At 39.9% G+C, this 26,849-nt stretch overlaps 2 protein-coding genes across 4 annotated transcripts in view; one reads left to right on the forward strand and one right to left on the reverse strand.

Moving 5' to 3' along the window:
- Positions 1–107: 107 nt before the first annotated feature.
- Positions 108–8,203, reverse strand: cstpp1 (centriolar satellite-associated tubulin polyglutamylase complex regulator 1). The gene is made up of 9 exons (XM_030053979.1): positions 7,972–8,203; positions 7,030–7,132; positions 5,749–5,879; positions 3,564–3,648; positions 3,118–3,203; positions 2,471–2,678; positions 1,861–1,970; positions 1,435–1,498; positions 108–1,123 (listed from the first exon to the last, which is right to left on the reverse strand). Exons 1-9 carry the CDS (start codon positions 8,066–8,068, stop codon positions 955–957), a joined length of 1,053 nt encoding a protein of 350 aa, XP_029909839.1. The 5' UTR covers positions 8,069–8,203; the 3' UTR covers positions 108–954.
- A 1,520-nt stretch (positions 8,204–9,723) lies between these two features.
- The window catches only part of ckap5 (cytoskeleton associated protein 5), a 42,172-nt gene continuing 25,046 nt past the window's right edge, over positions 9,724–26,849 (forward strand). For all 3 annotated transcript variants that reach the window (XM_030052851.1, XM_030052852.1, XM_030052853.1), the window contains exons 1-18: positions 9,724–9,831; positions 12,883–12,979; positions 14,709–14,902; positions 16,250–16,456; positions 17,349–17,520; positions 18,044–18,173; positions 19,671–19,771; positions 19,941–20,054; positions 20,251–20,355; positions 21,040–21,129; positions 21,951–22,115; positions 22,347–22,475; positions 22,868–23,026; positions 23,842–23,943; positions 24,400–24,510; positions 24,946–25,038; positions 25,554–25,739; positions 25,947–26,041. In XM_030052851.1, the coding sequence (XP_029908711.1) occupies positions 12,923–12,979; positions 14,709–14,902; positions 16,250–16,456; positions 17,349–17,520; positions 18,044–18,173; positions 19,671–19,771; positions 19,941–20,054; positions 20,251–20,355; positions 21,040–21,129; positions 21,951–22,115; positions 22,347–22,475; positions 22,868–23,026; positions 23,842–23,943; positions 24,400–24,510; positions 24,946–25,038; positions 25,554–25,739; positions 25,947–26,041 (2,210 nt within the window). In that variant the 5' untranslated portion in view covers positions 9,724–9,831; positions 12,883–12,922. The remainder of the gene's footprint in view (positions 9,832–12,882; positions 12,980–14,708; positions 14,903–16,249; positions 16,457–17,348; positions 17,521–18,043; positions 18,174–19,670; positions 19,772–19,940; positions 20,055–20,250; positions 20,356–21,039; positions 21,130–21,950; positions 22,116–22,346; positions 22,476–22,867; positions 23,027–23,841; positions 23,944–24,399; positions 24,511–24,945; positions 25,039–25,553; positions 25,740–25,946; positions 26,042–26,849) is intronic.

Below are 26,849 nucleotides of genomic sequence, written 5' to 3' on the forward strand. Positions count from 1 at the left end.
AATGAGTCCTGTGCAGTCAAAGAACCAGGAGGAAACTTTAACGTAGTGACAAAACACTAATAAAATATCATCAGTCATTTAACCTGAGATGTTTTCCATATCAGAAGTCACAGTTATATCTTTATTACTCATGACATCAGTAATAATCCTCACACATTTTGCATCACATGCACTCATGAGACTTCAAATCGCATTGCTCTCTCCATCAGTGAATGTGTATTAAATAAATAAATACTACATAGAGGGCTCAAGTTTGAGCTGGAAATTCTGAAGGGCAGACAGGGAGAGGATTCATTTTTCCTCCAAAAATGAGCTGCATCTGTGTTCATGTCTCCCTTCATAAATGCCCTGTAGGGTTAAGGTTGGAAAAACACAAATCTACAGTTACAGAAACAGAAACAGAAACAACAGAGACAGGAACTCAATGCACAGCTTTTCCTTAACACCTTAACAGGGCATCCTCGCTCTCTTCTAAAAATCATGGTAAGTCAGTTTCCAAACAGCATCTGACTTGGTAAAGTGAGAATATTCCCACCCAAAGAAAGTCAACCTTCTACCATTTCACATTTCCAGCTCCTTCCAGAGGCTTTTCACCTTGACAAGACTAAAATTCATAGAGGAAACACTAAATACTTGAAATTTTTGAGAGATGTTTTTGACATGAAAATGGTCGAAGGTAAAGATATTAAATATCAGCACAAAATATAACTTAGCAGCCTCAAAATAATATCCACATCATTGTTAATCTTTAAAAAAAACAACAACTTCATCATAATAAAGTAATGCCTTATGGAGTGGCAAATGATGTATTATTACAGAAACTGAAATAGCAATTCGTTACACTTCTCCTTACTGGGAAAAGCACACAATTAACATTCTGTTGAGAGTTTCTGGAGCAAGACAGCAGATGGCAGGTCACAGAGAGGAGAAACTGGAAGGTTAAAGACTGAAAGGTCAGTTTTCGGAGGAGTCGGTCTCCTCCGTGGAGCCGTCACTCTCCACCTCCATCTTCCTCCTGTGGTGGATGTTCCTCCTCGGCGAGGCTTTCTTCTGCACCTCCTTTAATCCCCCCACGGCGCTGCCACTGCTGTTGCTGCCTGGACTCACTGAGATCTGGGAAATACTGGAAAGGGGCGGAGAGCGGGGGAAAGAAGGGTGAGGAAAAGAAAAGAGAGTGAAAGAAAGCAAGAAAATAAAAAGTAAAGAGATGATAGGCAAAGAGGGGATTGAAGAGGGAAACAAAACAGAAAAAGAAAATACATAGTCATGTGACACAACATACAATCAACACAATGTGTGTGTGTGTATGAGAGAGAGAGAGAGAGAGAGATAAATAGATCGATAGAGAGAGAGTGAGAGAGAGAGCGAGAGAGAGAGTGAGAGGGAGAGAGATAAATAGATCAATAGAGAGAGAGAGAGAGAGAGAGATCTCACAGTTTGTCCAGCTCCTGATCCATCTCTGGGTCAATCAGCAACTCGGACTTGTTTGGCAGCGCTCCTGCAGAGAGACGAGGAGGGAAGACAGGGAGGATAGATTTAAAAAGTGATCTGCAAACTACACAGAGGAGCATTCTGCTTCAAAAACATCAGACTGTTTAATATATTATGATGATAAAAAGGCTCCAGTGTGGGTGTTGATGCCATGATTTGAATATTAAGTAAGAGTAGCAGTAGTAATACCAGTAGTAGTAGAGGTAGTATGAGCTGTAGTAGTTTCAGCAGCAGCTGTTGTATTAGCAGTGGTTGTAGTAATAGAAATGGTTTCAGTATTAGCAGCAGTATTATCAGAAGTATTAGTAGTATTAGCAACAGGAGTAGCAACAACAGGAGTAGTAAGAGAAGCAGTAGTATGCACTTTACCTATGTTGTGGTTGATGGTGTCATGTTTAGCCAGGCTCATTAAGAAGCTGTAGTATGAGATTTTGTCAACCTGATCCAGTATTTCTCTCATGCAGGACCTGGGAGGAAAACTACACACAGACACAGATAAACAGCCCAGTGAAAATCATTATTGCTGTCTGTGTGGACATGCGTGGATAAGATACAGCACAGACAGATACAGCTTCACCCGGTGTCAGATCAGATATGAATCAGAAGTAAACTAGCATAGAAGTGGCCTAATCAGGATGAACACTCTCCTTGATGCAGTATGTTTTTATTCTGAAACTTGAAATTTCCAGTAAAATTCCATTGTATGACTTTGTAACCTCTATGTACATTTTATTTGGTCTCTAGTTTACAATAAATGTCGAAAGAGGTGGGAATATTCATCATTTTAGGAGTTTGGACGAGAAACTGAATTCCCTGTTCATGGATGCCATTATTTCAAAATACTCAAATAACCAGAGTGCCTTGTGCCACTCTGCACTTTTGGGGTCAAATGTTGTTTTAGGGTCAACTTTCACTTTTCAGATTTGGCCAAGAATGTCTGGTACCAGTAGCGAGGAATGTGTGTGTGTGTGTGTTTTACCTATGTTTAAACCTGTCACACAGGGCATCTATACACTCTGCCAGCGTGGATGGGTCCACTCCATCTTGTTGTTGCCCCTCTTTGTCATTCTCCTTTGCCGCCACAGGGGGGAGCTGCTCCATGGAGGTCGAGGTCGGGACAATCACTGTGTTGGGACTCTTCCCTGATAACAGATCTTGGTAGATCACCAGGACACTGTCCAAGAACTCTACAGGGACACATGGGGGGTGTAAAACGGGTTTACTCTGAATTATAACGGAGCAGTGTAAACACCAAGCCTGTGTTTGAGTTTTCTGATATAAGGCCTGGCACTAAACTTTTATTAGATCAGATCCGGTCCAGTCAGTGTCATTTGTCTCTGAAAGGATGGAGGTCCTTCCCCAATCAGAGCTAGTCAGTCTTTTAATATTATACATATCAGCTTTCAACAACCTCAGCTCGAAAATATCAGTATTAGCCTTCGAGTCTTGCTTTGATTCACTTCTAATTCAAACTATTTGACAAGAGAATAATCATTACGTAACATTAAGTTAAATGCTCTATGAATAATTGGTGTAATAGCTGTATTGAATGAACTGAATGTATAGTTTTCACAGCCCAGATACACACAGACAGGCACTGTGGTGAGACAATTTTGTCATTAGTACCTTGGTAGTAGAACTGCAGCTGGAAGGCGAAGAGGAAGTCGGAGAAAGACATCAGAAAGTCAATGGCGTCGTCCATCAGAACAATCCTACAGGAAGGCAAACAGTTAACAGATTTTCTATGGGACTGAGGTCCAGACTCCCAAAGCACTGACTTTATATGAATGCAGAAGCATCACCAAAGGTTTACAAAGTGAATATATCAATTATATATTCACAAAATATAGAGCACGGGTCAAGTCAGGTCTTTTTAAATTCTCCATGCTCGTCTGTTAGTGTGGTAGAGTAAAAGTTGTGGTATGATGATATTAATTTTTCCTGGCATAGTATACTATAGTAAACAAACTAATTTGTGACCCATTTGTGGTAAAGACTGACAGTTGAAGAAATCCTGGTCCATACAGTTCTTTAAAACGTGTGTACTGATGTGTAATGGTGTGTGTGTTGACCTGGCTGCACTCTGCACCGTCTCCACAGGGAAGTCAGGACACAGTAACTGAAGCAGAGACCTGTACTCCAGCATGGACAGTAAGTCTGAAATACAAGAAGAAATAGCACTAACATATGGTTCTCAAAGTTTTTTCAATAATGTACCCCTTTTGAAATATTTTTTTTCAGCCAAGTATGCCTTGACCACTGCAGAAGACCTGGATAATCATAATGATTGGCCGATGGTAAATGATGGGACGTTAGCTGAACTTTCTCCGGGGGACTGCTGCATGCTGCCTGCAATGTCTTATGAGAGTAATCAATCAGACTGAATGTAAGACTTCATGTAAGACTTGTCAGAATTCCTTGCACCCAAATGGGACAGGATGCTAATTTGGGGCGATGTCACTATTCATATTTGCTGCCCAGACAGACCTCTTGTGCTGGACATTATCAGCTTTATTGAAGCTTTTAATCTGATTCAATCTGTTTCTGGGCACACGCATGAATGTGTGCACACCCTTCATCTGGTTTTATCCAATGGCTTTGAATTTGATAATCTGCAGATCTGTAGTACATGTGTAATATATGAACTTTTTGGACTGAGACTGACTGGAAAAGACAAGAAACACTTGTTATCTGTTTATGAGTTGTGCGCTGACAGTGTGTGTGCCTTGATGCTTAAATATAAATGTTATTTTCCCCTTTCTTTCTTTCTCTTTCTTTTTATTTCTTTATATTTTTGGCCATTTTTTTTCCTCACCTGTGGTTGCACCCTGGCATTATTGAATGCTTGAATACTTTTTTTTTTTTTTTTTTTTTTACAATACATTACATCTTATTTATTATCAGTAAATGACCACATATTACATCACCAAAATGGGCTATGAACCTGCTGAACCAGGTTTCAGTGTAATAGCTTATTCACTTAGTTACTAATTTACTTAATATCCAAATTAATTAATTGCACTCATAATAGTTGTTAAAAGTTACATTTCTGTTACAAGAGAGCACATACGGAAGAAAGAGATATGCACTAAGCAGTGGCATTCCTCACTAACTACTGTCTTACGGCAAGAAGGCAGACTACAACACAGAATTCTTGATACTAAAAACAAACCCACAAAAATCTGATCTTTTCATATCAGATTTGTGTGACTTTCCTATGTTTTCCATTGGATTCATGTCTGATTCCTGCTAATGTGATGGCTATGTGAAGGGTAATGATTCATCTGTTATTTTTATTTATTTATTTATTTTTTGGCCAAAGAGATCTCACAGCTCCCATCACTGTCAGAGCATCATTCATTCATTGTCAGTAGAGCCTGCCAGAACAAACATGGAGGACAGCAGCAACAATGACAGGGAGACAGGAGGGTGCACACTTGATAGACATATGAGAAGATATTCAAGTCCTTTTTGCCTTCTTGCTCTCAGCTGTGAGCAAACCAGCTGCCACCAGTTCAAGTGTTTTCACAGCAAACAATAAAAAATGAATGTGTGGACTGCCAGTTCTTTCACTGTGATGATGTACTGTTCAGGTATGAATCCTCCTTGACAGTCAGGGCAGTGATCTTGAATCCTGAATGTGGTTCTCATAATAAATAATCTTGTTATCTCCAGAAACTGGCCTTTAGTTTCTCGAGATAACGAGATAATTAACACGTTTCCACTAGAAAACAAGCTTTATTATCTCAAGATCATGAAATATATTATTCATGACCTTGAAATAACAGCATTAAGACAAAAAAATGTAATGTATGGCCTTTTAGGGCTTCTATAAATACCAAACATGTACACTAAGTATTATCTCCTCATCTAATTTGCTTTAACTGCATCTGATGCAAACTAATAATTAGCGGTTGTCACAGTCTAGTTAATATCCACTAAGCCTCTGCTGAGGCTTCCTAGACATCAGGCAACACTTTACTTGAAGTGGCAGTGATAAGGCATTATGAGCCATAAGCACAATCAAGTAGGAGTGCATGGCATTTGTTAATCCAACGGCATGATGCTCATTGAATAGTTTATGAGACAACTTCATGATAAATGAAATTATGTTTAGATTGCTGGAAAAGTTGATGGCTCTAACAGGCTTATCATCTGTTTCTACCAAAATGCAGTATAATAAGTTGTGTAATCTACTTAGTTTCTAGTGCACATTGTAATATTCTCTTTCTGTCTGTCTGTCTCTCCCTCTCCTACCTCCACTCTTGCCGATCTGTCTGTAGCACCTCCAGAAGACTCTGATGAAGGAGGCTCTGTTGTGAGGAGTCGCCTTGATGTAGTTAAACTCTCTAAAGAGGACGTGGTTACTGTTCTTCACACTGCTGAAACTAGAAACACACACAAACACACACATGTAACAAAGCAGAAGTGATCTGCATCTTCCTTCCAGAGTCAAATAATTATAATTTAAGTCTAAGGATAGTTAAGTATAATTCACTTCTTTTCTTGAGAATTTGAGCAACTGCAGTTGACCCGGTTTCCCCTCGGGGATCAATAAAGAGCCTATTTCTGATTATGAAAGCAGCATAATCAGCATATTACAGCTGTGTATCAGCTGCATGTTGTGTCATTCAAAACCACCAACATCTTCAGACAGCACAATCTAAAGTGTGGAACAGAAAACTGTGTCCTTGCTTTGTTTGCTTGACTGACTTTCTCAATCGTGACATTTCAATCTGTCATATAAATGTTAGATTAGATCAGATTACATTAGATTGGTTCTTGCAGCTACAAATTCGAGGATATAGATTGAATAAACCATAGATACAGTGAGATTCTGGCTCTGCATATCTTTCTCTCTTTTTCCTATTCTTGAACCTTGGAGCGCTGTACCTGCCTGCATGACAGATGGCTGAACTTCCAAGTGAGCTTTTTTTGGAAAAAAACAAAAAAAAAAAACAAACAAAAAAAAAAACACATTTTGAATTTGGCAAGTAGTATTTTGTAGAAGTGAGTGGGACAGACTCCTTAAACTGGTTACACTTTGAATATTTCTTTGACAGCTTTTAGATAATTGTACATGTTGGATTCATGAATTTCCTAGCCTTTTTCCAAATTTTATCATAATATTGTCTGCTTTTTAGTCGGTTTTAAGAACTAGACACCGCCATAATGTGCCTGTGTTACCATTAGGGCTTGGACAATACATCCATTTCCAGATAATGGCCTTTTATTAAAAATTAACTAATGGTCAATCAGTGTGATCCACTCCTACATATTTACTGTAGGACTTATTAAGACTCCATTGGTTGTTAACTTGAATCGATTCTTGTGTGAGAGTTTTGATCATATATGCACTGGCATGTTATTCATATTCTTGTCCCGGGCTTCAGTGTTTTAGTGCTCAATGCATAATATCTGGCAATTACAATCCAAAAGGAGATATATATATATATAAGGATATATCGAAAACATCATCTCAGCTTTAGTTTTCCAGATTTGTGTGTGTATTACTGGGAGCTGTGAGGTAAAACGTACTACTCAGCGAAGTAGCGAATCACCCCAAACTGGGTGTATTCCTCTTTATGTTCCAACAGCTGCGTCACCGCATCGCTCAGGTAGAACAGCACGTTAGTCTCCGCTGCAAGAGAAACACACAAACACACACACATACACACACACACACAGTTGATTGATTGGGCTTGTAGTGCAATCTTTCCAGGGCTGCCAATGCTTAAACTATGGCAAATGGCTTAATGATATATCTTTATCATGTTGTTATCCAGATATAAACATGCGTGCTATTAATATCTCAAAAGGTAATATCAAATTTAGAGTTAGGGTTAGCCTAAGACACTTACTGGTCTGATCTGAGCAATAACAGGTTGCAGAAAAATGTTTGATTTTAATTTTTCAAAATGTATTTCAAAGCAATTTATTTTAAAGCAACCTAAGACAGTCTAGGACTTTGTGAAGTAACTGCATTTTCTATGTCGAGTTGGTGTTGTTTTGCTGTTTTTAGAAGAATGCTTAATTTTCACTGTTGCTGCACTTCAAATGTCAAATACGTGTGAGCCTATAGTCATATTGTATTGTTATATTAAGATAATTGGCATAAATATCAAGGTATGAAATTTGGTCAATATCGCACAGCCGTGCTATGGCAACGTGCCTGATGACTGAAAAACTATTGTGCAAATCTATCAGCTGTAGGTCACCAAAATCAGCTTTGAGTAAACACAAGTTTAACTTCTCTTTGAAACATTCAAATTCATTTTTAGCAGCTGTTGTTGACACTGAGCTACCTGAATATCACATTTAGACTCGTTCAGCCCGCCTGACACCCCTGACTGAGAGCACGGCAGGTAAAAGGTGTTGTTTCCTCTTGACGGTGTGAGCTAACTAGCCGCCGTTAGCGACACAGACAGGTGTGACAGGTGAGACAGGTGAGCGGTGACTAGCCGCCGTTAGCTAACCTACCGAGGTACTCGTCAACGGAGACGGTGGAGTTAAAACGGTTGGCTTTGGTCGTCATCGCTGTATCTAACATCAGCAGGCTAACAGCAACGTCAGACATAAATATATATTCATATAAAGTGTAAGCTGCTGACTGTCGAGCTACATCATTTCTCCAGTTACTTGGCTAGCCGCCGCGGCGCTGACTGTCTCGAGATGGTGGGATGCTGCGCTACTGCCATGGAAACAGCGGCTTGTTGTGTGTTACACCAATTAAATTCCGACGAACCCCGTCCCCTGCAGAGGAAAGTTCCCATGCAGCTGTCTCGCAGAGCTTCAGCTGCAAAACTAATTTTGATCAAAACCTGCAGATGTTTAATAACAGAGAGGAGTGGATTTAAATGTCTTAGTGCATAAATGGCTAATGTACTGCATTATTCAAAACTGATTAATGAGTCAATAATAATAATAAATAATAATAATAATTAAAAAAAAATCTGAAGATGTTTGGTCTGTTGAGACATTTCCTAACCAGTCAATAATAAGTTATTGCATATTTATCAAACAGGGTTTATCATTTAAGATAAGATTTAATACATTGTTGTTGTTGTTGTTGTTGTTGTTGTTGTTGTTGTTGTTGTTGTGATTATCATCATCATCATTATCATCATCATCATCATTATAGACCTTATTTCCTGCTTTATTGGATCATTGGCATACATTATAGATAGCTCTTACTAACCTACGACCATGATGGGAATTCTGTTATATTTATTGTTATATAATATGATTATTTGTATCACATTATTTTACAAAGGCCGTATGCCAGGGTAATAACTTGTGTATTTACCCATGAGAACGTATTTTAAGTGCACATGTACTTGATGAAAATCCCCCACATACGCAATAAACGTTACAATAGTGTAACACATTTGAGTGGCTTATCTGAGTCATAAGTGCAGTGTTATATGTATTAGGGATCATCAAGCAATGTGTACACATATTGTGTACTTACAAGACTTTTTCCTCACTGGGATAAGGGCATACAATCTTATTCAAGATATAAGATTCACCCAAAAAGAAAAAAATAATTGTGTCACCCTGTCATTTTTCATGTTTATTTTATGTGAAAAATGAAATGAAGTTATAATGTGATAAACAGTTTAACAAGTTACCATAAAAGATTCTGGTGAGGAAAACAGCATTGGATTGAAATTTTCCTTAATAATAATACCAATAATAATACCAATAATAATAATAATAATAATAATAATAATAATAATGGACGATGTGTTACCACAAAAACCTGAACTCTGGAACATATGGAAATATATTTACTTTACTACATATTTTTGTTCCTCCATTTTATTTTATTTTATTTTATTTTATTTATCACCACAGGGCGGTTTTCGGAGTGATGTAGTTTCAGGGTGGTGCCCTCTCCGCCGCCCCACTCCCCCCCTCCCCCGCCGACTCTCCGCCCTTGGAGGCGTTTCAAAGAGCAGCGTCAAGCTGCACACATTCAACCAGGACAACACCGGAAATCAGTCATATTTCAAAACAAGAACGTAAAATTGGTCACTTTTGTGAAATAAAAAAAGAAATAGATAAATGAGAGAATTCGTTTATTTCGGACAATTCCATTAACACAATTCATTCACTTCACTCTGGTGCGCTGTATTACTCACTGAGTGCTGCAACCTACATGTAGTAAATCGTTATTTTATTTTTTAAATCGCTAACCGGAAGTCGTGTCTTGTATTCTTGAGGATTTGGCGGTTGCTTGACAAAGCTCGGCTGGGCTTCTCCGTAGTGTTCCCATTATCCACCTAACAAGACAGCCAGCATCATATTGTCTCCTCCTAGACAACGCTCCCCGAACAGGTAACCGAGCGATGTAAACTAATTTCTTTATTTTAGCTTATTCTCTCGTTTGGCTGTGACATGGCGTGCTAGCTTGTGTTTGTGTAGCTGTCGTTGGAAGCTGCGTTGTCAGGCCTGGCTGTGTTGCGGAGGGAAGGTTAGCTTACATTGAGCCTTGTTTCTAAGTAGCTAACATCGACCAGCTAACAGTGACCAGCTGCCGTTTATTGCAAGCATTAAGGTCTGATTTTGTGCACTTGTTGCCGCTTTTACTTCTTTCTACGCTTTATGTAAGTCACACGATGGTCCGTGTTAGCTAAAAAAGGATTGGGCTTTTAACTGAGGCGGATTTAACCATAATGAGGCGTAACACTGGATCCGGGTTGCTAACGCTAACTAGGTTGACTAACTTAGCTGCTGTTAGTGCAGTTGCTAGCGTCAGGCAGCGTCGTTATTATGGTATGTTGCACACTCGTTTTAACGGCTTGTCGCCTAACTAGCAATTACAGTCAGACAGTCAGTCAGACGAGGCTCTCAAGTCCAAGTTTGACCAAAAAAGAAATAGCAGACAAACGCTTCGATAACAACATAGCATGCAAAAACAAGCTAACTTAAATGAATCCGACGGCTGAGGGTGCAGTCAGATTTCTGGGAACACACAGTGGGTTGTGCATGGATTTTGCATCGCTGCCTGAGTAAATCGAGTCCAATTTTTCATCTTTATTATAATAAAAATTATGGTTAAGTCTAAAAGCTGTCCTTAAAGCCGTGATGATATATTTTGTATTGCGGGAACTTTCTGCAAAACTCCTCCTAATGCAAAAAGACATGTCAAATATGACTTTAGAGCTTTTACATCATCATGAGCCTCTTTTCATTTCGGCGTACATGCAGTGCACCAAGCATCACTTGTTTCAGTAAATTTCGCGTACTTCCTACAATCTCCCTCTACCAAACACTGAACAGTAGCTAGCGGTGACAGCCACACCATAATAACTAACAACCAATTAAAGTGCTGCTTGGTGAATCAGATGTTGTGGAAATTAGCAGTGCAGTCTAATGACGATTTTAACATTATTTATCCTTATTGATAAGCAAAGCCACATCCACCCTGCAGAGGTCTGAATGGACTGTGGTGTGATATTGCCTGGCTAAAAGTGATGTTTTGTTTTGATTGTAAAGCATTGGTGTGATAGTTTCAGTCATATTCAGGAAATGGACTTAAATATTTGAACTTGGTTGTAGCTAAACCTGTGCTGTCTGTACCAGAGCTTGAAATCTAAGATGGGTTAAGGCAGTTTTCACATGACAGATATGCTAGTGTTTTTTTTTTTTTTTTTTTTTTTTTGGAATAAACCTGGGTCCTGTGTGCTAGCTGGGGTGTAAAAGTTGAAAAACCCCGTCCGACTCAAGGCTGACTGGGATGTGGATAAGGATGTCTTCAGCTTGTTTACCAGACTATCTCTGATCAATGTGAAATCTGAACGCACAGCCCCTCCCTGAGAGTGCATTAGACAATCACATGCTCGTGCTTCCAAGTGGTATATGTGTGTCTGAGAGAGCGAAAGAGAAAGAGAAACAGAGTCTAATTGAATAAATTATATATGAATGCATAGGAGTTGAAGTGATCTCAGTCGGCAAAATTAAGACATTTTAGCTGATGCCCCTCTACAGGACTTGAGTGAACATGACTGCTACATGAACATTGGCCCTTTTGGTTAAGAGACAGTGTTTGCAAACAACCACAGAACATGGAAAGGTTATGTAGTTGTAGTAGTTGAGTTTAAGATTAAGCATGATAGAGAGCAGGGGTTCAACAGCATTTAGTCAAATCAGGGTCTGATATCAAATCTCTCTAAATCCAAATGTTTTCCATCCCTTATCAAGCCATTCTACACAATAAAGGCAAATACATGACACTTGTTAACTTTTACATGCTGCTGCGTTGATGAGTGCTCATGCCTTGCACTTCACACGACCCTCCAATATTTTGCATTTTGTTGCAGCCTGATTTTAGTTTGGAGATCTGCTCCATGCATTTTGAACTCTGTCTATGCTGATAAACTCACAGGGAAGTGGAGACTGGGGACTACAGCATATGACATCAGCAGGGGAACGGGAATTTGATAAGAGGATTTGTTCAACTTGGGGATTAACAAATCTGGGTATTTTGCTAATTTGGAACGGGTTCCAAAATGGAGCTGGGCGGCCGAACCCGACCTTAGCAGAGCAGCAGTGTGCTGTGTTTGGAGGTTCACCTGGAATACTTTATACTTTGAGATGAAAATGCAACCTCTTGCCATATAGAGACCGCAGTAGATGTTGAAGTGCTGTTTCCATATATATTCTTGTGGTGTTTTTGCAGTATTGGATGTGCAGGCCCGTCTCAGTCACACAAAGCGGTCATAACAGCTTGCATACGATTTGGTCCCGTGCAGTTTCAGTGTTGTTTACTGTCATTTTCCAACTGAGGTGTTATTGAAACACAGCTGATGTGAAAATCATATTTTATGAGTTTGGATCTTAACAGCTTCTCATAATGAGGCTGCCGAGACCAAAATATGATAGATGTTTTTCAGGTGTTACTTGTTTGTTTGTCCGTCCAGGATTTCTTTTTTTGTTTTTTTCTTGTCATACTAAATAGGCCTACATCTTAAGGTCATACAGACCAACCCATAAATTTACCAATCCACTTAGATTCTAAATCAGTTCTTGGTTTATATTTTGTCAAGCATCTTTGATGTCAGCATTTTTTTAAAACACTGTAGTCATCATTGTTTGGCTATGATGTGACTGTATTCATATTCAGTGGTTAAATATTTATAACACTCAGTGTTAAGTTAACATTGTGCATTAATAAAATGCTGCTGTAGTTGCTGCAGTTTTTCTTAATGTGTTTAATTTGTAGATTTGTTCATTTGCTCTTTGGAGCAAAAGGGACCATGATGCTAACATCCTTTAGACATACTTCTGATCGTCTTTTTATGATTAGCATTTTATTCTTACCTGCAGATGGAGTGCATTGGATCCAGGTGTTTTTTCTGTGTTGATAATATGGTTGTTGTTTTCCAGTTGAATACCTGTGGGGAAGCCCACCCCCTGAGTGGCCAACATGGGGGACGATAGCGAGTGGATGAAGCTTCCCATCGACCAGAAATGTGAACACAAGGTGACTGCTACACTGACTGCTGTTTGCCCTGTGTGACACTCACTTCAGTTCCCTTCTGCCCAGTCAGTTCAGAAAACAGGTTTTCTTCAAAAGTCAAGGAATGAAAAAAATGGCTTTGCTGTCCAATGCACTCAGAGAGCTGCCACCTGTGTCTCATTCAGAGAAAAACCTGAGAATGAACGCTCTTAATTAGAAATTGCATTTCCTTTTGCAGTCTGGCTTGTTTCATGGACCACCATGTGTTTCCCCACTTTTCCTTTGGCTGGAAAACCCCCTCATTATACTGTATAATTAAATAATATGAATTCATTAGTTTTACAGGCCCCATCCAAATCAACAAAAGCATGCAAAATTTCTTCCGCATAATATTTCTTACCCACTTGCTACTTTGTTTGTTGTTTATTTGGACCCTCATCCTGACGACGAGCCAATCAAATCTGAACAGCATAACGGCTCAGTATCAAACAGACTTCTGATTGGCTGCTGGTGATTGCTGGCTCGACACAAAGTGGTAGCATCTAAACTGCTGTCAGTATAGTTACCTCGCCAGTGTTAGTTTAGGAATGTCTACATATAGTATACGCAGGAACATGTAATTTTGAAACATATGTGATGGAGCACATTTTAATTAACCTATAGTAAGTGAAGCTATGCATGAATTTATGTTGGGTGACACATATTTATGTGAAAATTATTTATTTTTTTCCCGATTAGTAGTTAGGGCTTGGCGATACAACAAAATCAAATATCACACTACCTTTATATTGAAGGGATTTCATAAGAGATTTTTGATAAGCAATCATTGTTAATGTGGATATGATGACTAGGGAAGTGGAGCACTTTTATTAAGAAAAATGTATCTCTGTAATGTATTTCAGCCTTAAAAACCACAAGACAACACTTTTGCTGTATCATGATGCTACCATATCCAAAATCCCAGATGATATTCTGGTTTCATATCACTATATTGATATGATATCGATATACTGACCAGCTCTTGATAAGATAGCCAAAATGATCATTCTGGTCATCGCATGAAAATGAGAATCATTCAGGAAATGGAACCACAGCTACGGTGATGAGCAGGTTTAGCCTTTCAACTGAAGGCTAAACTCTCCAACCATGCCGCTTCCTTTTCCTGCTTCACTGCTACTTAACTCCATTGAAGGAACTCTGGCTTTCTGCCTGCATGCCATAAACCAAATCTAGCTCCAACTCATTCACAGTTCAGTCCTCTTGAACTTTTAAAGTGGATGGGGAACATCAGAGGGAAGACAGCTGTCTTCACCGTAGGGCTGCTGACTGACAGCAGTAGCTTTGAACAAGGCAGTGCATATTGCTGAGACCTTTTAAGCCCGGGCAAACCCTTGCCTGAAGCTCACAAATGATCCCAAAAGGAAAAGCTAACAATGCACTTTCACCAAGCAGTTAGCTTACCGTAAGAGCAGAGGGCAATCAGAGTGGAGTTTGAGATATAAGATACAAGAGAGACGAGCTTCTCAGGTCAGTCATTATGAATGTAGGTCACATCCCCAGTCTTTCATTCTGAACTCTCTCTACCTGTCTGACTGGAAACTGGAGAGACTGACTTATTTGTGAGTATCTGTGTACATGTATGGGTAGTTTGTACTCCAGGAAGCCTGGCTGAATGTTCATGATAAAGCCCCGAGACTGCTTATCTAACTTTCTCTATTTATGTATTTGCCCTGCCACACACACACATATGCAGGTGTGGAAAGCCCGTCTGAATGGCTATGAAGAAGCCCTGAAGTTGTTTCAGAGGATAGAGGACGAGAAGAGTCCAGAATGGGGGAAGTACCTGGGACTGGTGAAGAAATTCGTCACCGAGTCTAATGCTGTGGCTCAGCTGAAAGGGCTGGAGGCTGCCCTGGCTTTCATAGAGAACGCACATGTCGCTGGCAAGTAAGTAACAACAAAACAATAAACTTCACACAAACCTTCAAAACGTCTTTAAAATGACTTAAAAATCAAAGGGAGAGTTCACCTATTTTGAAAAATATGACATTATTTCACTTTCCCTCTTGCTGTGCTTTAGGACAGTAATGGTGCTATCTTCCTCTCATTGTTACTGAGTGCTGGATGCTCCAAATGCTGCAACTGCAACTGTTAGCCTCCTGCCATTGAGGTGGACTTCCCCCCCAGTTAACATTCTTAAAGATAACCGCCTTAATCCACTCAAAGAAGTGAATTAAGGCTGTTATCAGCATCATGAAAGATCCATTAACTTCTGTACTTTCTGTATCACTCTCTGCCACAGGGACAGAGAGTGATACAGCACACAAAATAGTTTTGCTTGAGTTTTCTATTTGTTTTCTTTACTGAACAAATACAAACTTTCTCAGGAGTACTCAAAGATAGCTGGCTAGTGATGTCGTGGCTGGCTTCCTCTTTTCCTGCAGTCTCCCTGCCGGTCACCATAGTAACTGAGGACAAGCACAGGGATCTTAGACCCTGTGCTGGCAAGTCCAGCTCAATGGCAGGATGCTAACAGTTAGCATTTGGGGCATCCAGCCAGTATCCAGCTTCTCTCTGTGTACCAGCTGAGTAACTTGATGCCTGGCTGATGGTTATTTATGGTGAGAGGCCTGGTATTGGATCCTACTAATAATGCATGTGTCAGCTCCAGTTAAAGTCTATTGTGCCAGTAGGACAGATGTGCAGGACACTGCATGGATTTGTTTTTTGGGGTCAACTGGCCGAGCTCCTCGATACTGTTTACTCATTAAATGAGCCTAAAAATAGAATAGAAATGTTGTCTTGCAAGTAAAGAGGCTGTTTCAGTAGAATTAGATTAAACAAGGCTTCCAACAGCCAAAGCAGTGGCCTCATCAAGTCTTAAACTTTTAACATTTTAGTCTGGTAGAGTATACTGAGTCATTTTATTTTTATTTTATTTTATTTTATTTATTATTATTTTTTTGGGAGCGTATTAGTTATCAATCAGTCAAAATTCCACCACCATTGATATGGTGGATATGAAGCATGTTTGTTTGACATACATCGTCATTCTGGATTTTAGTGGGGAGTTTTAGAGTCCTGTGATGTAGATGATTGTTTTAAAGGCTTTTATTTGCAATTTGTGGTCATTTTTTGGCTGAAATGGTTATCAGCCCAACATCGGCAGCAGTGAGCCAGAAATACCAACATCAGCCTTTGAAAACTAATATCTGTGAAACCTCAGAACATAATATGGGTGTCTGTATCCGTATGTTTAGAGCCTGTGGTTTAATGCTCTGCCCTTGGTTGCAGGACGACAGGTGAGGTGGTGTCAGGCGTGGTGACCAAGGTGTTTAACCAACCCAAAGCACGGGCTAAGGAGCTGGGCACAGACATCTGCCTGATGTACATAGAGATAGAAAAAGCTGAGGTTGTTCAGGACGAGCTGCTCAAAGGATTGGACAACAAGAACCCCAAGATAGTGGTGGCCTGCATCGAGACGCTCAGGAAGGCCCTCAGGTGAGTGCTAATGGAGATAGTCTACAAGAATATGTGAGGCCACCTCCAGGGGGCGACATAGAGCGCTAAAACTGGGCTAAACAGAGTCAAATGAACACAGGGGTCAGTGGGACCTTTACAGAAAATCAGCTCTCTAAATTATATATATATATTTTTTTTTACTATGCATTGATGAAAATGAGCAGACGGTGGTTAATATACACATTTCTAAGTCCTTTAAATAAATTACATCTGCAACTATTAAGGAAAAAATGCTTTTTTTCCCTCTGGTGATGCAGTGAGCAACACCACATAACTTCAGTGCTAGTGGCAGTCTTTTAAAATTGTCATAATTTTACAACCATGGACTTGCACACTAGCTTATAATTACGTCTTCATTATAAATATTGTTCCTGGTGTATTGGTGTAACAATGTAGATATTTGGAATCAAATGTAGTGATCATTTGATAGCATTTAGCCCCATTGACAGCCATATAATCGACTCTGTTTAGCAAGTGCTTACACTGCCCCCGATGGCCAAAAGACTGTACTGCACTCTGTTCTTCTATCTCACAGCAGTCAGTGGCTGTGGTTTGGCTTTTTATCTGTATCAGCTTTGGTGTTACTGCTTCAGGCTGGAGTTATGACATTAAAAATTACTCAAGTAGGTGTACTGTTACTACTTACCATGTTTAACTGAAATAATATAGATAATCAGTGTTTCCCACAGTTGTGATGGCCCTGTCAAATCTCAAACCCTCAGTTACAGAGACAATAACAGCTCTCAGAACAGAACAGTCACTCCACATTGCTTGCTCTTACTTGTAAATGGTCCCTAAACGCTGGTATCAGTGCATACCTGTTACCCTAACCATGTGTCTACCTTCTGCCCATAATCATCTTTCCCCCCAGTGAGTTTGGATCCAAGATAGTGACACTGAAGCCGGTGGTGAAGATTTTGCCCAAACAGTTTGAGTCCAGAGAGAAGGCAGTGAGAGACGAAGCCAAACTGCTGGCCGTCGAAATCTACAAATGGATCAGAGACGCACTGAGACCTCCACTACAGAATATCAACTCTGTACAGGTAGGAGACACCCACACACACACACACTTACAGGAGGATTTTTTTCAGGGCCGATACAGTACTGATTATTAGTAATCAAGGAAACAGATAACTGATACATAGGGCCGATATGAATTTGCTCTAAATCTGAAAATTGTAGAGTTGAAATTACAGTATCAGAAATGCTACCACAAATTAAATTGCCAAATGGCCCATTAATGTTATTATATTATTACAACATCAAGAATACTAGCTGAAAAGTTGAAAAAGAAACTGGAAAAAAGTTAAATCACAAGAAAACTGTATTTATAATTATTAAAATTACATATTAGGTCAGATCAGTGATGTTGCATTGACAACAGCTGCAACTTAGTGTGTTTGTCTTTCTGTAAAACCTCATAGCGACTATTATGTAAATCAAAATTGCGATATTTATTATTGAAAAATCTGCATATCGGCCCTGGGGGATGTTGAAGGTTGTTGGAGCAGTGTGGGAGAGACTTCACATGGACTAAACAGCACACTGTGTCTTCTGTCCCTGCAGTTGAAGGAGCTGGAGGAGGAGTGGGTGAAGTTGCCCTCCTCTCCTCCCAAACAGAGCCGCTTCCTCCGATCCCAGCAGGACCTGAAGGCCAAGTTTGAGCAGCAGCAGGCCCAAGGGGATCAGTCTGATGGTTGGTTTAACCTGCTAGCTCAGCATATTGCCTGGGTTAGACAGATTTGCTGATATTTATGGTCCCATCAGAGTCATCCACGTCTCACATGATATATTGTAATTACAATTTCACATAAAAGGTATGTTTATTATTATCCTTTCAGGGTTCCCACACATCCTGGAAATCCTAGAATTTAAGAACTTATAAAAAGTCCTAGAAATTGAGATTAGAGCTGTAGTCAGCTAAAGAAAATCTTAGTTAGTTGAAATTTGACCTACTCTTCAATGATTGATTGATCAATAGGGGGTAAAATAACAGGACATCTGCACTAGACAGCATGCACCATGGCAATTTAGTTGATCTAGAGTACAGTGCACTAAGTGCACTTTAGCCTACCTTGTAACCTAAATGACCTGCAAATAAAAAAGTGAGTTGTGGTGTATCGAATCATTGTTAACCTAATTATGTTATACTGACATGACAGACAGTATTCACCCATGGCTTGCAGGATACTCGCTCTAAAGGCGTGGGTGAAAGTTTCCCGTTTTCCAGTCCTCTTGGAATCCAGCAAACAAAACCTTGCTAATCCTCCTCCTCCAACATGCCTCTCACCCGCTGAGCCTTGGCCAGCAGGTCAGCAGTCATATCGTAATCTCAGTTGGGGTCTGAATCCTCTAAATCGTTGTTATTTTCATCCTCACAGTAACTTCTGTGCTCGGCTTCAGTGTCACTCCCCTCGCTCAGATCGTCAGACATTGTCACTGTCTGAAGCGCAGCTTTTAGCAAGCCACATGGAGGCTAAGCCGCAATATAGTGATCTGCATTTGGCTAAACAGCTAATGGGCTAATAATGCTGAAAAAACAAACAAATCTCATAATGTGTTTCACCTTCCCCACATGTACTTTAGTGAATCATGATGCATTTCATCAGTCACAAACGATTACATCATACAAAATGTGCTCCATCCTTAAAGAGAGAGGCATGCAAAAATACATCCAGGCTGAAAATGTCCCTTCAGCCCCCTGCAAATGGCATTCATTCTCCACACCAGTTATTGATCACAGTCTGGTTAGATGAACAAACATTAATGCTTGTCGTTGTCATCAAACTTATACTTCCCATGAAAACTTTTTTTTCAACCTCAGTATGTTCTTATTGAAATTATCAGTTGTCCTCTTCCTTTTGACTTTTTTTTTTTCAAACACTTGTGATGTGTTGCCACCTCATGTTGGACAGTTGAGTAACTTAAGATAATTTAATTTATGATTTTCAACATATAACCTAATATTAGGTTTTCGCTCAATAAAACTATTAGGTTTTTTGCCTGGTGATGAAAGTATATTACAGACATCTCCAATCAGAGAATCCTAATGAACGCAAGGGTTTGTGGGAGTTGATTTTGTCATATTCTGTGATTGCTCTAATCATGTGAACTTACAAGAATATTTTATGAGTTGGTGGTTGTGGAATCACAGTCTAACACCAGTTTTTCTTCACTCTCTTCCATCTTTCAGGAGAAGAGGAGGAGGAAACGGCAGCAGCAGTGGACCCTTATGAGCTGCTGGAGGCCGTGGAGATTCTCTCCAAATTACCTAAAGACTTCTACGATAAAATAGTAAGTCTGACTATGTAAATTACCCATAACTAGTCACTTTGTAAACCTATTTTGTGCAATGAAAAACTCCTGACCTTTTAAATCTTTGTGAATTACCTCAAGATTTCTAAAAGTATTTCGACGTTTCATTATGATCAAACACTAAGTGTTACTTTGTCTGATTCTACAGGAAGCTAAAAAGTGGCAGGAGAGGAAGGAAGCCCTGGAGGCTGTAGAGACTCTGTCCAAAAACCCCAAACTAGAGAATGGAGACTATGGAGACCTGGTTAGATCACTGAAGAAGGTACAGACTTCTTACCACTGATAAAGTTTTCAATCAGTAATTATTTTCATCAAGCCAGTGCACCCTAGAAACATTAAGTTGTGTTTCAAACCGAGCTAAAATAACATGACCTAAAGGGATTTAGTTAGACATTGGCTTCAGCTAACAACAGTATGAATGTGATGGCAGAGTAAACAGAATCGTTTCTGTGTTCCAGGTTGTGGGGAAAGATGCCAATGTGATGCTGGTGACCCTGGCAGCTAAATGTCTGGCTGGACTGGCTGCTGGCCTCAGGAAGAAGTTTGGAACATATGCTGGCCATGTGAGTTACAGCAATGATTCCCTTACGATTCTGAGAGTTAGTTTATATTTATTGCTCAGTGTTTCAGGGGAAGATTGCAGTCTCTCCTCTCTCAATTTATTCAGCTAATTTATGCTCATATCTGTTGTTTAGGTTATGTTGAGGTTGAGGTTCTGATACTAAAACTGTTTTTAATCATATTATAATAATTACCTCCAAAACATTTGGACTATGCCTATTTTTGTTTTACAAAAACATGAGGCTAAACTATCATGTGTTATTTTAATTTCGCATATTCTGATGCAGTGGTGGTAATGTCTTTGTTATGGTGGCGCACCACTGCTTAATCAATAGAAGAAACACTGGATTTTTGTATTAGCACTTAAATGAAGAAGCTGGTTTGCACTGTAACCATTGTTAGCACTATTCAGTGAAGCCAAGTAGCTCATCGGCATTGGCTTATTGTTTAAAAAGCAGACATCATAAGTCATCGGAAGCCTTTCAAGTTTTTGTTGCCCTGAGGTTTGGAATGGAAATCCATAAATCCTGACTTTTTTAATTTTCATTTAGACATAACAAATATAAAATCAAAGTAAAAAGCAAAAGCTTGCCTCTTTCAGACAATAGAACATGAAATGGGAGGCACTAACCTACCTTTAATTCACAATTACTGAGTTTAAATTAAGGCTCTCTCTGTGTTCCCAGGTGGTACCAACCATCCTGGAGAAGTTTAAGGAGAAGAAGCCTCAGGTTGTCCAGGCCCTGCAAGAGGCCATTGACGCTGTCTTCCTCACTGTGAGTATGGAACAGAAATGCACACTTACTCTGGTCTTGATGTCGAGTCATTTCAGTGATCAGTTACAGTAATTAATTATTCCATGTTATGCTCAAATCTCAATAGCTGTAATATGTATTTCTATCATATCTATGTGTTTTTGTGAATTTCCCAGTGGGATCAATAAAGTATACCTATCTATCTATCTATCTATCTATCTATCTATCTATCTATCTATCTATCTATTTATCTATTTATCTGTCTATCTGTCTATCTGTCTATCTGTCTGTCTGTCTGTCTGTCTGTCTGTCTATCTATTTTGTCCGCTGGTCTCTGCAACTACCTTTGCACATTTACTTATGCATTTTGAATCTTCTAGGGCTGTCCTGATACCAGTTTTTGTGCATAAGCACTGACACATATTTGTTTTGGTGTGCTCCTGACAAAACAGTGGAGGACAATACAGAAGAATACAATAAATGGAGTGCATTGTAATAAATAATCATATCTAATAGTGTGTGTGTTGTATTGTGTTGCTCCCAAGGCTAACAGACTCTACATAGCTAACTACCAATGTTTTAGTGAGAATATAGTACTGTTATGGTGTTACAGGTGCTATAAGTAAAGTTTGTGGTCTCACATGCGAAAAAATGACCATTACTTGGAAACTTGGATTGCCTGGAAACAATTACTTGGCCAAGTGCTGCGATTTTTGGCTTTTAGGACTCACATTTTCCAACCTGTTCTGTTTTTGGAACAGAAAGTCCCCACTCGGTGGATGTTGGAGGGAAGTGGGATAGATGGATAGATTGTTAATTTGCTTTTGTCTTGTTTTTACCAGACCACTCTCCAGAACCTTTCAGAGGACATCCTGGCTGTAATGGACAATAAGAACCCGTCTATCAAGCAGCAGGCCTCTTTGTTCCTGGCCAGGGCCTTCAGGCATTGCACTCAGGCCACGCTGCCTAAGAGCATTCTCAAACCCTTCTGCGCTGCTTTCCTCAAGGTATACACACACCAGTGCTGGCTTGTAATGTGGTTATATTGTTAACTTTTTCTAGCAATAAGAAGCAAAACAATTGACTCTCAGTTTCAGTAATAACACTTGACATGACACATGACACTTTCCAGCTAATTTAGTTCCAGTTCTCAACTATCATCATGTGAATAACTGATTTTTATTCTTTTTCTTTTTGTTTCCATTCTGTCTCTCTTCTTTTGTCTTTAACCCGTTCAGCAAGTGAACGACTCTGCTCCAGAGGTGCGCGATGCTGCCTTTGAGGCTTTGGGGACGGCCATGAAAGTGGTCGGAGAGAAAGCTGTGAACCCTTTCCTAGCTGATCTGGATAAAATCAAACTGGATAAGGTAATGATGTATAAATATGTTGCGTGACATTAATTAACTGATATCAGATAATAAGGTAGGAGGAGGGATAGGATCATTTGTTTTATTTGATTTGATTGATCACATTTTGACAAAATGTATAGGAGTGATGCATCACATATGTATGCTTTCCCATTCATAAAATCACACTAATTGGCGCAGTATCTTAGATGCCAGTGAATTGCATCCTCTCTTCCTCTTTGTCTGAAGCTAACAATCAAGAAACATGAGGGAACAGATTTTCTACTTATTACACCATTGCATCATCTTTGAGAATGTTTACTATTGACATATTAGATATAAATCCTGCAGCTTCACATTTGGTAGCAATTCCTCGGCATCTAACCACTGCTCTTTATTTTGAATGGTAACAGATAAAGGAGTGTGCTGATAAAGTGGAGCTCCCAGGAGGGAAGAAGGCTGGAGGGGGAGGAGGGGGAGAGAAGAAGGCGGCAGCTAAAGCTCCTCCCCCTGCTGAGGCTCCAGCCAGATCCTCCGCACCCCCAAAGAAGACCCCCGCCGCCGCCACCAAGGTAAAACTAGAGCCACACTCAGCTGGCAAAACATCCACATGTTGTATAGGGTTGATTAGTCAGGAATTACAGGCATAGTAACACTTTTTTTTCATGTTGGCATTTCTGTTGCTCAGTGCAAATTGAACTTTGGCAGAGAGTGGGGTTGTCCGGTTCTCTGGGCAGGATATGAGTCCACATGGTGGGGAAATATCCCCATTAGCTGCTTTGTACGCTTAAAGTGTTATTTTGGGAGCAGCTTTTATTGCACAATGGAAGTGAATGGAGAAATAGAAATACAATATTGTGGATTAGCAGCCCAGGGGAGCACATTGCAACTACTGAGGATAACACACCCAGGGAGCTACACAACCCAACACCCAACAAAAGTTCAAATTTACTTTAAGAAGGAGGAAGTCTGACTGAATCCTTTCAATTTTCTTTCTGTTTTAGCTGAAGGAATACATTCTGTTTTTTTCTGGATTTGCTTTGTTCATGCCAAGTTACATGGTATTCAATTTGTAATGTAGCTGGAGGTGATGTTCTCTGGTCGCAGCCGTCAGTCTGAATATGCTTTTCTTAATATTTCCATTTGTCAACATGTTTGTGGTGCTTATGTTGTTTTGAAAGAGGGAGTGATTTGTTTATTTTCCCAGACATTTTCCCTGATGTCCTCAGATATGACAATGTTCTTGCTTACTTTGTTACCGTGTCAAATCCCAGTTTCACTGTGTTATGGACGCTTGTAACCACATACCCAAAAAAAGGTCAGCAGCATTAAATATACCCCACAGTTGTACTTGAGGTTGAGCTGTCTATACCTTTGTCATCTGTAGCCATCAGCAGGCCCACCTAAGAAAGGCAAACCAGCTTCTGCCCCCAGTGGAAAATCCAAGAAGACGCCTGACAATAAAGAGACCCTAGAGAGTGAACTGGCGGTAAGTTGGTTTTTTTTTTGTTTGTTTTTTTTTTTGGATATTTGATACGTTATTTTTTCTAAAGCTTGAACACTAAAAACATAAAATTTGACCTTTTAAAGTTGGACTTTTCTCAAATTGTGTGTGGTTTGAAATGTGATTTCCTGGTAATTCCAATCAGCTTTCCATCATTTTTGACATCTCGCGGTACAATAAGCAGTGAGCGGAGAAGAAGAAACTTGGAGGAAAACACTCCTTTAGCACGCACACACCTGCAGCAACCAGTGCCATAACAACAACAAATGATTCTGCTGTCTAAACACATTTCAGAATTTATATAAAATAGATTTATATAAAATAGATTAAAAATAGATTTGTTGCTGTTTGATCTCTGTTTAACTGATCACTAAATAGTTGAACTGTTTCAGTATAATTTGTTTTTTAATGTAATTTTCTGTTTCTCTGTGTGTGTGACAGCTTGAGGTTTGTGAGGAGAGGGCGGCGGCAGTGCTCCCTGCCTCCTGTCTGCAGCAGCTGGACTCGGCCAACTGGAAGGAGCGGCTGGCCAGTATGGAGGAGTTCCAGAGGGTAACATCTTCTGTTCCCTAATGTCACATAAGATGAATTACCCTCCAACATATACTTTTACCTGTTTGCCAAAAAAAAAAAAAAAGTTTTGTGTCTCATTCTGCAACATTTGTTCACACAAGCCAAGACTCTGCTCAGGGTTCCAGGGCACCTTTGAAAACCTGAAAATTTATAGACTAGTTTTGCTGGTATTTCAAACACTCAGCCTCAACGGATTGTACACAGAAAATTGTAGAGATTATTTTTTAAAAAAGATTTAATGCAGGACATTCTAAGTTGCCGAACTTTTGAGTGAGAAGTCTAGCTACCTTCCCATCTCTGCTGACAGTTGCACATGTGTGGTATCGTGTTTGAGGCTGTTGAGACCAGGCTGCCATGTCACTACCTGTCGTATCACACTATGTTGTGATATTAACCTGTGGTGTCATATTCTAGGCTGTTGAGACGATGGATAAGGCAGAGATGCCCTGCCAAGCTTTAGTCAGGATGCTGGCCAAGAAACCAGGCTGGAAGGAGACCAACTTCCAGGTAACTGTCACAGCTGTCACTATCACAGCAGCACCTGATTATTCAGTCCATTCAGACTGACAACAGCTGCTTGCACAAATGTAGCTGCACATGGTTGTACCAAGTAGGGATGGGTATTGTTAGGATTTTATCGATGCTGCTACCCTTACCTAACTAACCCTAACCCTATTAGAATTTATTTATATTTTAACACATTATTTTTCACTGCAGCACAGCTTCTCTCCTGTGCAGTCCTCTCTCTCTCTCTCTCTCTCTCTCTCTCTCTCTGTGTGTGTTTGTGGAAGAGCTCAGCCCCCAACACAGAAATTACACCAAGAATTGATAATGATGGAGCTAATCACCACTATGATCTTTGGCTTGTGAAGCTGTATGCTGCATACATTCTTAAATAAGCTGAAAATACACAGATATCTAAATGAACCCCTATTGTCTATGAGTTAAACAACAAACTAGTTTTAGGGTTCCTTCCAGAAGATTTCATACCACAGCTCTGGCCTCGTCTCTCCCTTTTGTAGGTGATGCAGCTGAAACTACATGTTGTGGCTCTAATAGCCCAGAAGGGGCAGTTTTCAAAGACCTCAGCCTCGGTGGTTTTGGATGGCTTGGTGGACAAGGTTGGAGACGTCAAGTGTGGGGGAAATGCCAAAGAGGCGCTGACTGCTATTGGAGAGGCCTGCTCGCTGCCATGGACTGCAGAACAAGTTTGTATTTGATTCATTTGTACAGAACAAAGTTATTAGTTATTTTTGTATCCCTGTCAAGTAATATACAAAAATAGTTTTATCCCCTGAGTAAAAAGCTAATTAACACTTGGGTTAAGGATCTACTCTGTACAGACGCCGATAGTTAAACAGGCCAGTAAACAATTATAACGTCATATCTGAAACACTGTGTGAATGTTTTGATAGGTTGTGTCGATGGCCTTCTCCCAGAAGAATCCCAAGAACCAGGCAGAGGCTCTCAACTGGCTGGCCAATGCAATGAAGGAGTTTGGCTTCGCTGGGTAACAAATCTTTCACAGCTCTGCGTTTATCACAGCTGTATCAGTGTGCTTAAGAAAACTAGCTGGGCTGATGGGTTGTCTCCAGAGTTTGACTGTTGAAAACTATTTACATGAGAACAGAAACAGTCAGCTCAATAAACTGGAAAATGAACAATTACTGTTGATGTTTTGAAGTGATTGCAAATTATTTAATCTAGGCTAAAGCGCCAAATCGTAGCAAGCAGCTTTGATTTGATTGGCTGATGTGATGATAGATATGGTGGACAGTAAGGGTCACATTAGTCTCAGCCAGTACACATAAAAAAACACAGCGATGTAAACCTGATCCTACACTGTAATTCCAAATGATTTACTGGCCACCTGGCAGGTCACTCCAATTTATATACCCGGTCAAATCGAAAATTTACCTGTATTAGGCAGCTAAATGGTGTTTATTTTTGACCCTGGTCACTGTTCAGGGTCTTTGCAGTTTTGTTAGAGATTTGCTAAGCCAGAGGTTTTCAAAGTGGGCCTTAAGACCCTCAGCGGGGGTCCTTGAGTTGCCTGACTCGAGGGTACTCAACAAAATGAGGAGTAGTTACACTATGCAAAATTATCCTGGGTTGGTTATGAGGACTGATCACTGGTCTGATTCAGTGGTAAATTATGTGCTTGTTTCACATTTTTTGTCAGTTGAGTGTAATCAGTCTTCACTTCAGTCTGCCCTCAGTTTTACTTGATGGACTTTTCATTTCACTGTAATTGATTTCACTACAAATTGCTGTGACATGAAAAATGTATGAGAACCTGAGGACCTTTAGTGTGCCTC

The sequence above is a fragment of the Myripristis murdjan genome, chromosome 6 (genome assembly GCF_902150065.1).
Source record: "Myripristis murdjan chromosome 6, fMyrMur1.1, whole genome shotgun sequence".
Taxonomy (NCBI): Eukaryota; Metazoa; Chordata; class Actinopteri; order Holocentriformes; family Holocentridae; genus Myripristis; species Myripristis murdjan.